At 37.6% G+C, this 12805-nt stretch overlaps 1 protein-coding gene across 2 annotated transcripts in view; it reads right to left on the reverse strand.

Moving 5' to 3' along the window:
• Slc25a13 (solute carrier family 25 member 13) overlaps positions 1 to 12805 on the reverse strand; it is a 180968-nt gene that overhangs the window by 61165 nt on the left and 106998 nt on the right. For both annotated transcript variants that reach the window (XM_071612477.1, XM_071612486.1), the window contains 6 exons: positions 12193 to 12339; positions 9815 to 9953; positions 8972 to 9065; positions 8678 to 8762; positions 5328 to 5412; positions 4684 to 4842 (listed from right to left, as the gene is read on the reverse strand). In XM_071612477.1, coding sequence (XP_071468578.1) covers positions 4684 to 4842; positions 5328 to 5412; positions 8678 to 8762; positions 8972 to 9065; positions 9815 to 9953; positions 12193 to 12339 — 709 coding nt within the window. The remainder of the gene's footprint in view (positions 1 to 4683; positions 4843 to 5327; positions 5413 to 8677; positions 8763 to 8971; positions 9066 to 9814; positions 9954 to 12192; positions 12340 to 12805) is intronic.

Genomic DNA, 12805 nt, shown 5'->3' on the forward strand with positions numbered 1-12805 from the left:
TCTATGGTACCATCAACCACAAGAAGAAATCTGGCATAAATTAGCTGCCTGACAAAACTTCCTTTCAGAATATACATAGATCAATGACTTCCTGATATATCACCACAACATCCTCTAGATGTCACCTTGAGAACATTCCAGGACGGAAGATGACTGCTTCATGCTACACAGACAACCTGAAATAAGACATATTTAAAACTTCGCAAACCTGGATCAGTGGACTCATTAATTTTTTCCCCCCTTTTTTGGCCAATTACCTCAAAAGATTAAGTACTGCTCCAAATTAAGTTTCATTCATCGAATGATCTAATTTCTCTTTCTGGAGAATTTTCTTTAGGGCTTCTTGCACCAATGGAAACATAAACCTTCCTCTAAGAAGTATTTCTGATGGACCCCGATTTCTCTTGAATATATCTTTTTCCCAAAGGTCCTCCCAAATCATTTTCTAATTTCTGAGGCTGCTCATCTCAGCACCAGAAGCACCTGAGACAGGAGAGTGCCCTAAAGTTCAAAAGCAGAAATTAGTTGTTTCTGGAAAGTTCGGAGCATTTAATCAATTGTTTCTCTTAAATATGCCTTGCTCTATAGTAGAGGCCAATGACTGACTCATTGGTCATCCAGTTCATTCAGACCAAATGAGCTGTCAGGTAATTCATTAAGGCTCTGGAGGATTCACTGGGTCTAGAGTATGTCAGGTGTTATTTCCCTTCATACAGACGAACTTAGCCTGGAGGTCACATTTTTAAAAATTACAAAAAACTTATGAAAAGCAGTGTGTGAGTGTGTGTGTGTGTCTGTGTGTGTGTGTGTGTGTGTGTGTGTCTGTGTGTAAAGAAAGCAAGAAAGCAGTCTGCCTTACTATAGAGCAAGTTCGTGGAGCCAGAATCAGAGAACTTCTAAGGAGATCTTTTCCAGAAACCAAAACTTACACAAAAAAATAAGAGTGTCCTAGAGACAAAGAAACAGGAACCTACACAGAGACATGGAGAGTAAGAACTACCAGCTCACAAAGTTAAAATTTCTTCTGACCCTGAGGCAGTCTATTAAAGAAAGGCTATCACCAGCAGTCCCTAGAGCTACATTCTGATCTCCTTGGGAGGAAGGGGCAGGGATTCAAATGTGCTCTCTGATTACTGCAGGATAACTTCCAAGACTTTATGCAGATGTTGGCAGCTGCATGAGAAAGGAAAAAGCAAAACAGAGCATCCTGAAGCTAAAAGAATTATTTAAAAATAATCTTCATTCTAGTTCCACAGGGAAGACTTTTAAACACAAAAACAGCTTCCTGTATTCTTGGTATAAGAAAAAAGACTATGACAGAGAAAGATAGTTATTAACCTTGTAATAAGAATACATGCTGCAAAAGCACCTTCATTCGGAGTCATTCACCAACTTTTTAAAAAGTATACACAAAGGTAATTTTAAAATAGGGGAGAGACCTCACTTATGCAACATTCTCAAATTATCCTATTCAGGAAATATGAGCAATTATATATGTCTTGATGGAGAAAAATTACATGTTATGCAAAATTTTAAAATATGAAAAAAATGCTCAATATTTTGAAACATGTTTATAAATTAGAAATGCACTCCGACATCTTCTCACATATTGCAAGGTGAAAGCATTAGTATAGTCAATTTATATTCTCGAATTTCAAATTTAACCATTTTCCTCTAGAATGATAAAATTTTTAAAACAATAAAATTACATTTAATGAGAAATGTACAAAGGATCACAGGCAAATATTTAAATCTTGACTGTTTATATAAAGGTTACAATACTAAGTAAGTCTCAGAAATACCTCAGGTCTTTTTTATTTCTATTATTTCTTTTAATAATAATAGTTTCTCCTAAGTATCTACATTTTCATCTGATCTCTCTCTTCCCCGGTGATAAGCATTTATAAACATGTAGTTATACACAATTAATGATTATGTGCAAGGAACTAAAGGGAATTAGTCCCTGATCAAGCAAGAAAAGAAAGAAGTCATTTTCATGGCAAGATTGTAAATCATTATTATTATTTTTAACCTGAACTGTCTATCATCTCTTTGCTCTCAAGATCCAAATTACAGATTGGAACTAAACAAGAGTTTTACAGTAAATGTTTGTCTGCTGGAAAAGAAAAGAACTCAGGACAAAATGAACATAGGTGACTCCCAGGGCTAATTTTCCAATATTCACACTCTATTTGTCATCTCGACAGATGGATTTGGCCCTTGCCCTGAAGGTTCAGACACCCAAGCAGATAGATAAATGTCTATTTATAATCCTGGAATAGGGTGAAGAGCTGTCTCTTAGCTTTTCCAAGTGGGCCTTATCTCTACCCAATATGCCAGCTCATTTTCCCTATGAGAAACTAACCGCAGTTGTTCCCATCTTCCACATGTAATAACTGAGCAGGCAAGAGATATAAACCACTTTCTAAGGCCCACCTTAGCTCAGCAATTGGTACTGAGGTGTGCTTTGAGCTCTTTTGACTATCAGGTGAAAAGGACAGGTCGCAGAAGAGAGATCTAGATATAATCAAGAATGAGAATCTGGGGGGGAGTGCTCGAGAGTGATATTGGCTAAATTATATTGTTATATCACATGCATGTACAAATATGTAACAACAGACCTCACCATTATGTACAACAATAATGCACCCATTAAAAAATGTAGGGATAAATAAGAATGAGGATCTGGCAGGTGTGGTCACAGAGAAGAGAGAGGGACTAAAAATTAAAAACAGTCTAGTCAACACAACAAATTGAAGACACTCAGTAGTGCTGGACAGGGTTCTCACAATTCTAAAGATACACTGACATTCAATCTAGCACACATAAAAGAAAACCCATGAAGTAGTTGGTGAAGCAATGCCAAGGCTCTGACATTGTCCAGACTAGAGGTTCAAAGTTGTCCTTTCAAAAAATCACCCACCTGAACAGTTAAGGTGGTCACTTCTGCCTAACTCACTGCAAAGCAAGTACTGGGACATTAACCTTGTACTATGTAGGAGCCACTTCATTTGCAAGGTTGTTGAGATCAGGGAGAAAAAGTATTTCAAAAAGAAGGCAGTGACCCTACAGGGGTCATCATCAATCACCTGGGGTCAAAGACCTTCCAAATTGTAAAAAGAGGCAGGGGGTAAGGGTAGAGGGCAGAGAGAAGATCAAAAGGCCTTTGATGAGGGTTATGTACCTATATATTAGGACCTGCAAAATGGAACTCCTCTGTAGTGGGAAACCTCCTAGTTTCTAAGGTGAGAGGGTTTTTGTTTTTTAACTTTGGTGCTTACTTTGGAGACTAGAGTCAGCAGATGGCAGAAGAGGCCTAGAGGCATGTTTTATATGGCTGCCAGTTTCATCATATGCCTCAGCAGAGCACTAGATACTATCTTCTTATAGAGCAAGCACTGGGAGGGAAAGGAGGGGAGAACTGCAGTTGGCTAAATGGCAAAGCAGTTGGTGGGAACTGCCTTGCAATTCTGCATTTTAGCTGATAGAAAGGCACTTCTTTCCTATTTGCAGAAGATGAGCATAAAAATGAAGTTGGGAAGTCAAGGTGTGTCTCCTTAGGCCAAGGCCAACAGGGAAGCAGGGGGTATGTGGGTTCTTTCCATTTATAAGGAAATATTCTTTGCTTCTGTTACCATGCTTCATGATTAGAGGAACAGGTCTTGGAGACATGATAGCCAGGCTACAATGGTGTGTGAATCAACTCCATTGGGTAGAGAGTGAGAAGGCAAGGAGCAAGTTTCACTCAGAAAGAGGCAGGAAAGGAGTGCTGCACTGAACCCTTGGTAATCTGCTTGACAGACTTTAATGTAGTTTCGCAATCTTCCACCATCAATGGTGGACACATTCCAAGACTTCTAGTGGACACTGAAACCCTGGATAGTCCAACCTATGTATGCTCTTCTCTCCTATATACACATACCTATGATAAAGTTTTAACTGATAAATTAGGCAAAGCAAAAGATTAACTACAATAGCTAATAAAACAATTGTACGATATACTGTAAAGTTACATGACTGTAGTCTCTCAAGATATCTTAGTGTACCCTACCCACCTAAAGCTTCTTCTTGTGATGATGTGAGAAGACCAATGACTCAGAGATTATGGGAAAGAAGGTGATTTAGTGTAAAGCTATACATGACCCGAAAATCATACTTTGGTGTAGGAAAAGTGTGATATGTCATCACTGTACTTACACTACTGCTTAATTTACAACTCATAAATTGTCTACTTCTGGACTTTTCTACTTGATATTTTCAGATCATGGTCAATTACAAGTAACTGAAACCCTGGATAAGGAACACTATGATATATTCCAGAACATGAATCCTGAGCAGGCTTTGTCCTGATCCGAGAATAACTTTCCCTATTAGCTGGTGAGTGGAATACTTTAAGAATACAATGAGCCTTTTAAAAACTTGCTGAAGATGTTTATAAAAATAATTTATTATTTTAAGAAATATAACATACAACACAGCAATATAAATGGCTTTCAGATTCTGGGCTGTTTTGATTAGCCATGCCCCAGATGCCTCGAGCCTACTCCCATTAGCATGGATAATTGAGAATCTGCTGCATTTCCATTTTAGCATAGTCTCTCTGATTCATTTCAGGAACTGAGATGAGAAACCAAACCCTTGGCTATTATTTCACCTTTCAAGAATTTAGTGCATGGCACTAACCTCTATACAGGCCAAAGAAGCCTTCGTAGCGTAGTACTTTCTTAAAACAGTCAAAGCTGTTTTTATACATGAGCTCTCCCACAAAAGAGCCAGTTGATCGTTGGTTCTGCATTCGAGTTTTTACAAGATCAATAGGATACACGGCAGTGGCTCCAACAGCTAAAATTAAAGAACGACATCATGTTAGAGGGAAGTAGGGTCAGGTAGAGAAAAGAACAGACTAGGTGGACAAAATCAAACAAAAGGCTGAAAATAAATAAACAAATTCTGCATGTTCAGATTTTAAAACTATGCCCTTCCATACCCTTAATAAAGTGCTATGGATTGTCACTCAAGTATCTCCTGATAAAAGATTGGCACAGTTTAAATTAAAAGCATATCACCACAGCCTAACTACATTACTAGCCTGTTTTTAGAAAGGTTGTGTGAAGACAAGTAAAGACAAAAGTATCACTTATAAGACATTGCTCACATGAAGGTAAGGTAAAGAGTTCCCTTTGCCCTGGTTCTACCTCATACAGATAGATAACTGGCTGGGGGAACAACTAGGCAGGATTTGACCTGTAATAGCTCAAGGTGGTAAATCAGAGAAAAGATAAAAAGGAATAATAAAAGCAAAAATTTTGTACTCATCCATGACTAACCTCCAGCAATAGAACCCAGACCAAACCTGTAGGCCGACTCTGCAACTTGGAGGAGGACTGGCCGGGCTGAATCACCTGAAGCTTTCTGCTTTGCATGCACCAGGCCCGGGGTACAGGCAGCAGGCAGACAGGGGAAAAGGACAGGAAAAAAAACAAGCACATATTAAAGAATTACTCACTGGGTTCTCAATCCATGATATAACTAAAATGTCAAAGAGGAAAGCAGAGTTAGATTCCATGAGTTTTGATTAATAAAAAGGTTTTTTTTTGCTATTAATGTTTTAAATTCAATTTGAACAAAAAGCAATTATTACCAAGATAAAGTTGTGAACCTATTTTCAAATGTTCAAGTCTCATTAGTGATCAAAGAAATGCATACTTAAAAATACCAATGAGACCTCATTCTTCCTTAATCAAATCGATCAGTTTTTTATTTGTAATTTTTGTTTTAAATGGCAATACCCAGAAAGACAAGAGTTGGTAAAAACAGACCTTCTCAAACTTACCATTAAACTAGGTATAAACTGAGGGAAACTGTGATAATATACATCCAAATATTTAAAATTTCCCTAACCCATGACCCTATAGCTCTGTTTAGAAAAAGTTAGGTTAGAAAATAATCAAGTAAATACAGGATCAAGCTACAAGAATGTTAAAAAGTACTTCTCTTTAAAGAGCAAAAACTCTGGAAATATCCTAAGTCACTAGTAATAGAAGACTGTTTAAAATATAACACTAAAACTTTTAAAAAAGTACACCATTATGCGCTGGGGCTGTAGCTCAGTGGCAAAGCGCTTGCTTGGCATGTGTGAGGCACTGGGTTGGATCCTTAGCACCACATTTAAAAAAATAAATAAACGAATAAAATAAAGACATGCTGTCCATCTACAACTGCAAAAAAAAAAAAAATTTAAAGTATGTCATTAAAAATTATATTGTCAAGGAATATCTGATATTGGCAAAAATGTTCATAATGCATCATAAAAGAAAACATAAGCTGAAAAGAACATGGTGGGTAGACGGGTATGTTTCATGATAATATTTTTTAAATAATTTTTTAAGATTTTGCAATATAAAGTCATTTTTTTACATGCATCTAACATTTTGGTATCCCTACTACCTACTACCCAGAGATATTAAAAATATTTATTGTGGCTATAACTAGGGGACCATATTACAGATAATTGTTACTTCTTCCTCTTTTTGTCATTTTTCCTAAATTCATACTTCAGGTCAGCCAGTTGTTCAGCTGCTGTTCTTTTGAGCTATTTTCTATAGTGTTTCTGAGGCCAAAACGTTTCAGAGTATTGCACTTCTCTGCCTGCATACATAAAATAGTAAATTTATGTCACACTGAGTTGTCAAATGAGGGTGACATATAGTCAGTGCTTAATAAATACCTGTTGAACGAATAAATACATTCATTAAGACTTGTTTTTCAAAGCCATGATAATTAAAATTAGTGAAGAATGAAAATAATCAGCAACCCCAGCAAGCAACCCACTGAATTTTAGTTGCTGTCAATGCAACACAATTCTAATACAATTAGATTATTTGGAATCTCCTTCAAAGTCACTTAACTGAAAATAGCTTTACATAGAAATATGCATCTGTAAGAATGGAAAGCATTTCTTGCAAATTCCATGGTTGATTCCAACTCTATCCCTGAAAAGATGGAGATCAACAGTACCTTCATTTTGATAGACATATCCAAAAGAGAAACACTAGTTTATTTACATAGATAAAAATATGCAACACTTAGAAATGTCCTGGCATCAAAATGAGTGAAAATACTCTGAAAATGAGGGGGAGTAACCTACCATTATCACTAATTATTCATCTAAAAGACAAATGAAATCCCAGACTTTCATTAAACTTTTCAGAAACTAAAAATGTAGTGTATTCTAAAATGATATAAGAAAGCTCCTCCTTTGCTCCTCCGTGTAGGACAAATGTTCCAAGGGCTGCATGGTGCTGGACTGGCACATCTGCCCACAGGTGGATGACCTCCCTGGCTTGAATTTGTAAGGCCCAGTGGGATTCATACAGTAAAAAGCACACTGTATGCCAGGCAAGGCTACTGTGAATTGCTAGAAACCTCTAAGCAGCAGCCAATCATTTCCTGCTGTAAATCTCATCAAACTAGCCTAACCCTTTCATGGCCGGTATCAACAAGCACCCCCTTATAAATTCAAAAATCTGCAAAGGGCATAAAGGGAAAATGGTGGGCTACCGCTACCAGCTGGAGAGCAGAGATATCTTTAAAAAAAAAAAAAAAAGTCTCTGCTTTTCTTAATCCCTACATTTCTACATAGCTGGTGGCATAGAGATGAAGAGATAATCATCTCATGAGCAGTGTTTAAAATCAAAGGGAGGGAGCGCAACGTTGCTTCCACCTCTGCACGTGATTATACAGTTCTTTCTCCTGCACTGAGGGAAAGCGGCTTCCTCTTTTAACCACAGCCAGCTGGTTTTCCAGAGGTGCCTCACTAGGATTTACTGAGCACACACCCACTACTTTGACTTACATGCTGCACACAAAACTCGCCGCTGCCTTTGGGTGGGAAGGAGCTAAAAGGAGGGGGTCCTGGCTCCAGGCCTGACAGTCCTAAAAATGTAGCCCGCATCAACCCATTGTGGTCAAACTGGCGTCTTAGTACAGACCCAGAGCTCCAAGCCAAAAACGGTTAAGTCTCACAGGATTCAGAGATGGCTTTGCCTTAAAGGAGGTATTTTTCTAAAACCGACACTCTGTCTGTGAGTGGATTTATTTTACAAACGCCAAGCAAGCACAACACCCGCTATGAGGCTTTTCTTCTCTAAGCCTGATCTATAGAGTCGAGTAAGAGTTAAATGAGGAGGTCCTGTCTTAAGTTTCTGACTCCCACAACTTTAAGAGATTGGTTTCTGTTAACCATAAAATAAAATTTAGCATTCCTAAAATTGTTTCCACATAACTTATGAATCCTTTCACAGAGAAAATAGGTCTAAAAGCCTTCAAACTACAACTCCAGACTAAACAAAATTATCTCATTTTGATATTCAGAAAAACGGAAGGCATGGCAGTTAGACAATGCGCTGACGGGGTCCCTCTGTGCAGAGCAAAGATGGCTTTCATTTAGCAACACACAGCTGCGATAGGGACTATGACACCAACCCACAGCATGTTCCTCTCATCCCTCAATGTGAGATTTAGGGAAGAAGAAGAAAAGATCTATGTGTTTACAAAGTGTGCAGCTACCAGTGCAGTGAGGAAATCACCCCATCTTTGAAAAAAATAAAAAAGGCAAAAGTGAGTGAAAAGGAGCTAGGGGAAACACCAGCATGCACATCTGTCCCTCTTCACTCACCTGCCTCTGGGCTTCAGCCAACTTGAAGGGCAGAGTTCCCTCTTCCAGGGGAGCAATCCGCTCGATGTCGGCTAAGGTCATACGTCTAGAAGGAACAGCACAAGCAAAAATAAAAATATCGATTTATTACATTTTCATTATGGAATTCTACAGTGTTCCTTCTATCATTTTCCATATTTCAGTGTTGCCTTTCATTTGGCTTCTTTCTCTCCCAAATGCTGCCCTCCCCCTACTCCTACCTCCTAACATTCTTTTATTAAGCTAATTAAAAAAAAAAAAAAAAAGCCAACTTACCCCCTTGGCTCATATAAATCTGCTAACTGAAACAAGATGTCAACCTCCATGGGTGTAACCTGACCAAATTTCTGAGCTGCCAGAACAAACTCCTCTGTATGGAAAAAAATAAAAGGGAAAAGATTCAAGAAGGAATAGCACTACATTCAGCATTAACTCAAGGCACTGGAATGGGTGGACATCACAGAACTTTATTACAGTCACAGAATTCAAGTCAATCCAAATAGGGCAAGAATTTTTGTAGTTCTTTCCTGCACTTGGAAAGAGTATGCAGAATACTTTCTCCAACATTTACTTTAAAAACATGGTGCCATCTGAAAGCTTTGAATAAATGACATAGGATATTATTCAAATTACAAGTCAAGGAAAATGAGAAAGCAAATATTAACTTCATTTACATCGGTCTGGTCCCAAGAAGTTATATTAACGAAGCTGTGGAATTCTTATGGGAAGCCTCTGTTTTAGAAAAATCCCATTAAAATGCTGATAAGATCTTCTTCAAGTTTATAGATCAACTTACAGTGTCACCAATACAAGTTTGTGGAATTCCTCATTTACTTCTGAAGAACAGCCCTTTAGAGGCAACCAAAATAGCTCAAATTCTAACAAAATTTGAAAATATTTAAGAAATTGTACACGTTTTTCTCAAAGGCTGTCTTTATTTGGTAAAGATTATTTTGTTTGCTTTGTTTGATCAAAAGATAGAGGACACACGTGTGCCATATGGTTAATATGTGAGAATGGAGTGAGAAATCTGAAATCTGTAACTGCGTTGCCTTCTTCACTCTAATAACAAGTCCCCAAGATGCTTCCAGGCAAAAATTCAGATACATTCTCACTCACCCTTAGTCACCTCTACATCTTTCCTGTTGCCCGCCAGAGTGCTGTAGATCTTTCTAATGAGTTCCATGTTGTTAAGAAGCGAATTAAATCCATTAAAATAGGAGAAACTAACTTGATGAGATGTGGTACCTCCAGCAGCCTCAGTAAGTTGAAAACAAGAGAGAAGAAAAACAAAAGATTTATAGGTAAGGAAGATTCAGAAGTACATAGTGTGGAATTAACCAAGATTGAGTGTATAAGAACAAATGATCACATGCATTTTTCTTTCACATTAAAAAAAAGCCACAAATGATTTTTAGAAGTAACTGCAACTAATCATGACCAGAACCTGGTATATTCCACGTACAACTCTTAGAAAACTAAATAAATACATGTGTAAGATCATAACAATGGAACCAGCAATAATTTACAGAGTTCAAATTTCAATTGGAAATGTTTTATAAGTTGGTTTATTTCATCTAATGAGCAAATCTTAAAGGCCTGTACATGCAAAATTATATTATACAAATGCGCACATTTATGTGCTTATGCATGCAAAACTATATTGTATCAACATAAACATACTACGGAAAGTGATCAATCTAACATTAATATCAAGATTTGTCACATTACTTACAACCAGTAATAAATCATCATTTAAGTACAGACTTCAAATTGGTGGGCTTTCTAACAAACAAGCATATCATGATAAAATTACGGGATGTCATGTGCTTGAATGGGGGTTAATACTCATTAGAATTCTGATAATCAGAGTTCTTAAGAAAGCATATTTCTTCACACGGGACAAAGGAAATAGAAAGCATGTCCATTATGAATGGAACTTCAGTGTGGGGTTTCAAATTCTATCTTTTCCTAACAAGGCAAAATGTTTTTATTAAGAAAGCACTTCTTTATAAGGTAACAACCACATAAATCTCCACTTAGTAATCATTTAAAATAGCTGACATGAACATTTAGTATGGAAAAGGAGGTGGTGGTGGTGGTGGTGGTGGTGGGGATGGGGGATGGGGTGGGGTAGATTAACACAGTGCCAGAGTGGAAAAGCCTTGTCTGAAGGCCCTGTCTCCAGAATGAAACATTGGGAAGAGGGAAATTGAATGGTTCCTGAACACCTGCCCTGAGTAAATTGTGAAAACAATGAAAGTCTTTTGCCCAAGTTGGCAAAAGGAAAGCTACCATTGGAAGTGGACCCCAAATCTGAGTTATCATAAGAACCATCTAGAATTTGTACCAGTTAGATTCTAAGACCTCATTACCTAGAGATGGTAAAATACAGGCCTAAAAGAAACCTACAATCTTTATTTTCAGTAACTATCCCTTTTGGTTCTGATGCTCCATGAACCACCACCGTGATGCTTAGGAACCCACTATTGAACGGTGCCTGTGATATCAGGACAACAGCTGGATACCCTCTGGGATGATACAGATGGCAGGGTTCTGCCTGCCACATGTGCCATCATAGCCTCACACATGAACACTGGATGAACAAGCAAATCTAAGGTCTAGAGTTTCTGCTCTGCCCACTATTCCAACAAACAATAAATGCATGCACCATTTTTTCCCCTTAGATAAGAAAAAAGATCAGCGTTTGACATAACTTAAAATAAAAAGTGAAATTAACATAAGATCACAAGCTGATTTTTCCTTTTTTCTTTAACAGGTTAATATAGTCAGGTTTCCATATACATGAGTTCCATATCCATGGATTTGACCACTCCCCAAAGGAAAAGATTTGGGGAAATTTACATTTGTACTGCACATGCAAACATTTTTCTCATGTTATTCCCCAAACAATACAGTGTAACTACCATTTACGTAACATTCACATTGAATTGAGTATTATAAGTAATCTGGAGATGATTTAAAGTATCAAAATCATATGCATTGGTTATAAGCAAAGACTATGCCATTTTATAGAAGCAACTTGAGCATTTGCAAATTTTGGTATTCATGAGAGGGTCCTGGAAGGAATCCCCAATGGATACAGAGACACAACTGTGCATTTCTCTAGGATATTCCATATAATCCAGCAAACAAATTAACCTACCCACTAAAACTAGCCAACTAGTTTCTAAGTTTGGTAATTTATACAATCACATTAAGAAAATGTTGGGTGTTTTTTTTTTTTAACATTTTTTTAATTTGTAGATGGACACAACATCTTTATTTTATTTATTCATTTGTATGTGGTGCTAAGGATCAAACCCAGTGCCTCATGCGTGCTAGGCAAGTGCTCTACCACTGAGCCACAACCCCAGCCCCAATGTTGGAGTTTTAAGAAGAAAAAGAACATAATTTATAAGTGTTCTTCATAATCTCATATTTACTAAGCTTAAACCAGGTTGAAAAATATGTCATTAGGGCAAGTTACAACTTACAGCTACTAGACATTCTTCTACAAAAGGTGTCAAGACGTGGGGCCGGATAGTGACCATGATGTCACGGAAGTCAATGGCTGTGACTCTTCCAGTTTTGGCATTATCCCGTTGCACAAAGGCTTGCTTTGCATGCTCCAACTGTATTTCCTATAAATAGAGAAGGTGCAATTCTTAAGTTTTGCTTCTTATTTACTACAAATGACTGCTCATTTTCAAATCTGGCTGAAGAAATAAAGATTATATCTTGATTTAACAGGCCCCCACTGGCTTGTTTAACAGTGCCCCCAAGCTACTACCTTCTTTAAGAGAGAGAACTTTGCTCAGATCAGTGAATATGTCCTCAGAATATAAACTCCACCTTAAATCTCCTATACAAAGAAACCAAATCACTTCCATCCTCTGCTAGAGTCTGAGACACAAGAAAATGAAAACTGGAATGAAGTTTGGTAGGTTCCAAGATCTGGCCAGACCCAGCTTATGTGATGCACAGGAAAGGAAAAACCCATATTAGGACATTAACCTCTCTCATAAGAAGAAAAATGTGTAACTGCATCTGGCACTCAAACGTGGACTCTAGCAGCAAACTGAAAAGAGTAGGTCTCTTCTGGAATAT

This window comes from Marmota flaviventris, chromosome 1 (genome assembly GCF_047511675.1).
Source record: "Marmota flaviventris isolate mMarFla1 chromosome 1, mMarFla1.hap1, whole genome shotgun sequence".
Taxonomy (NCBI): Eukaryota; Metazoa; Chordata; class Mammalia; order Rodentia; family Sciuridae; genus Marmota; species Marmota flaviventris.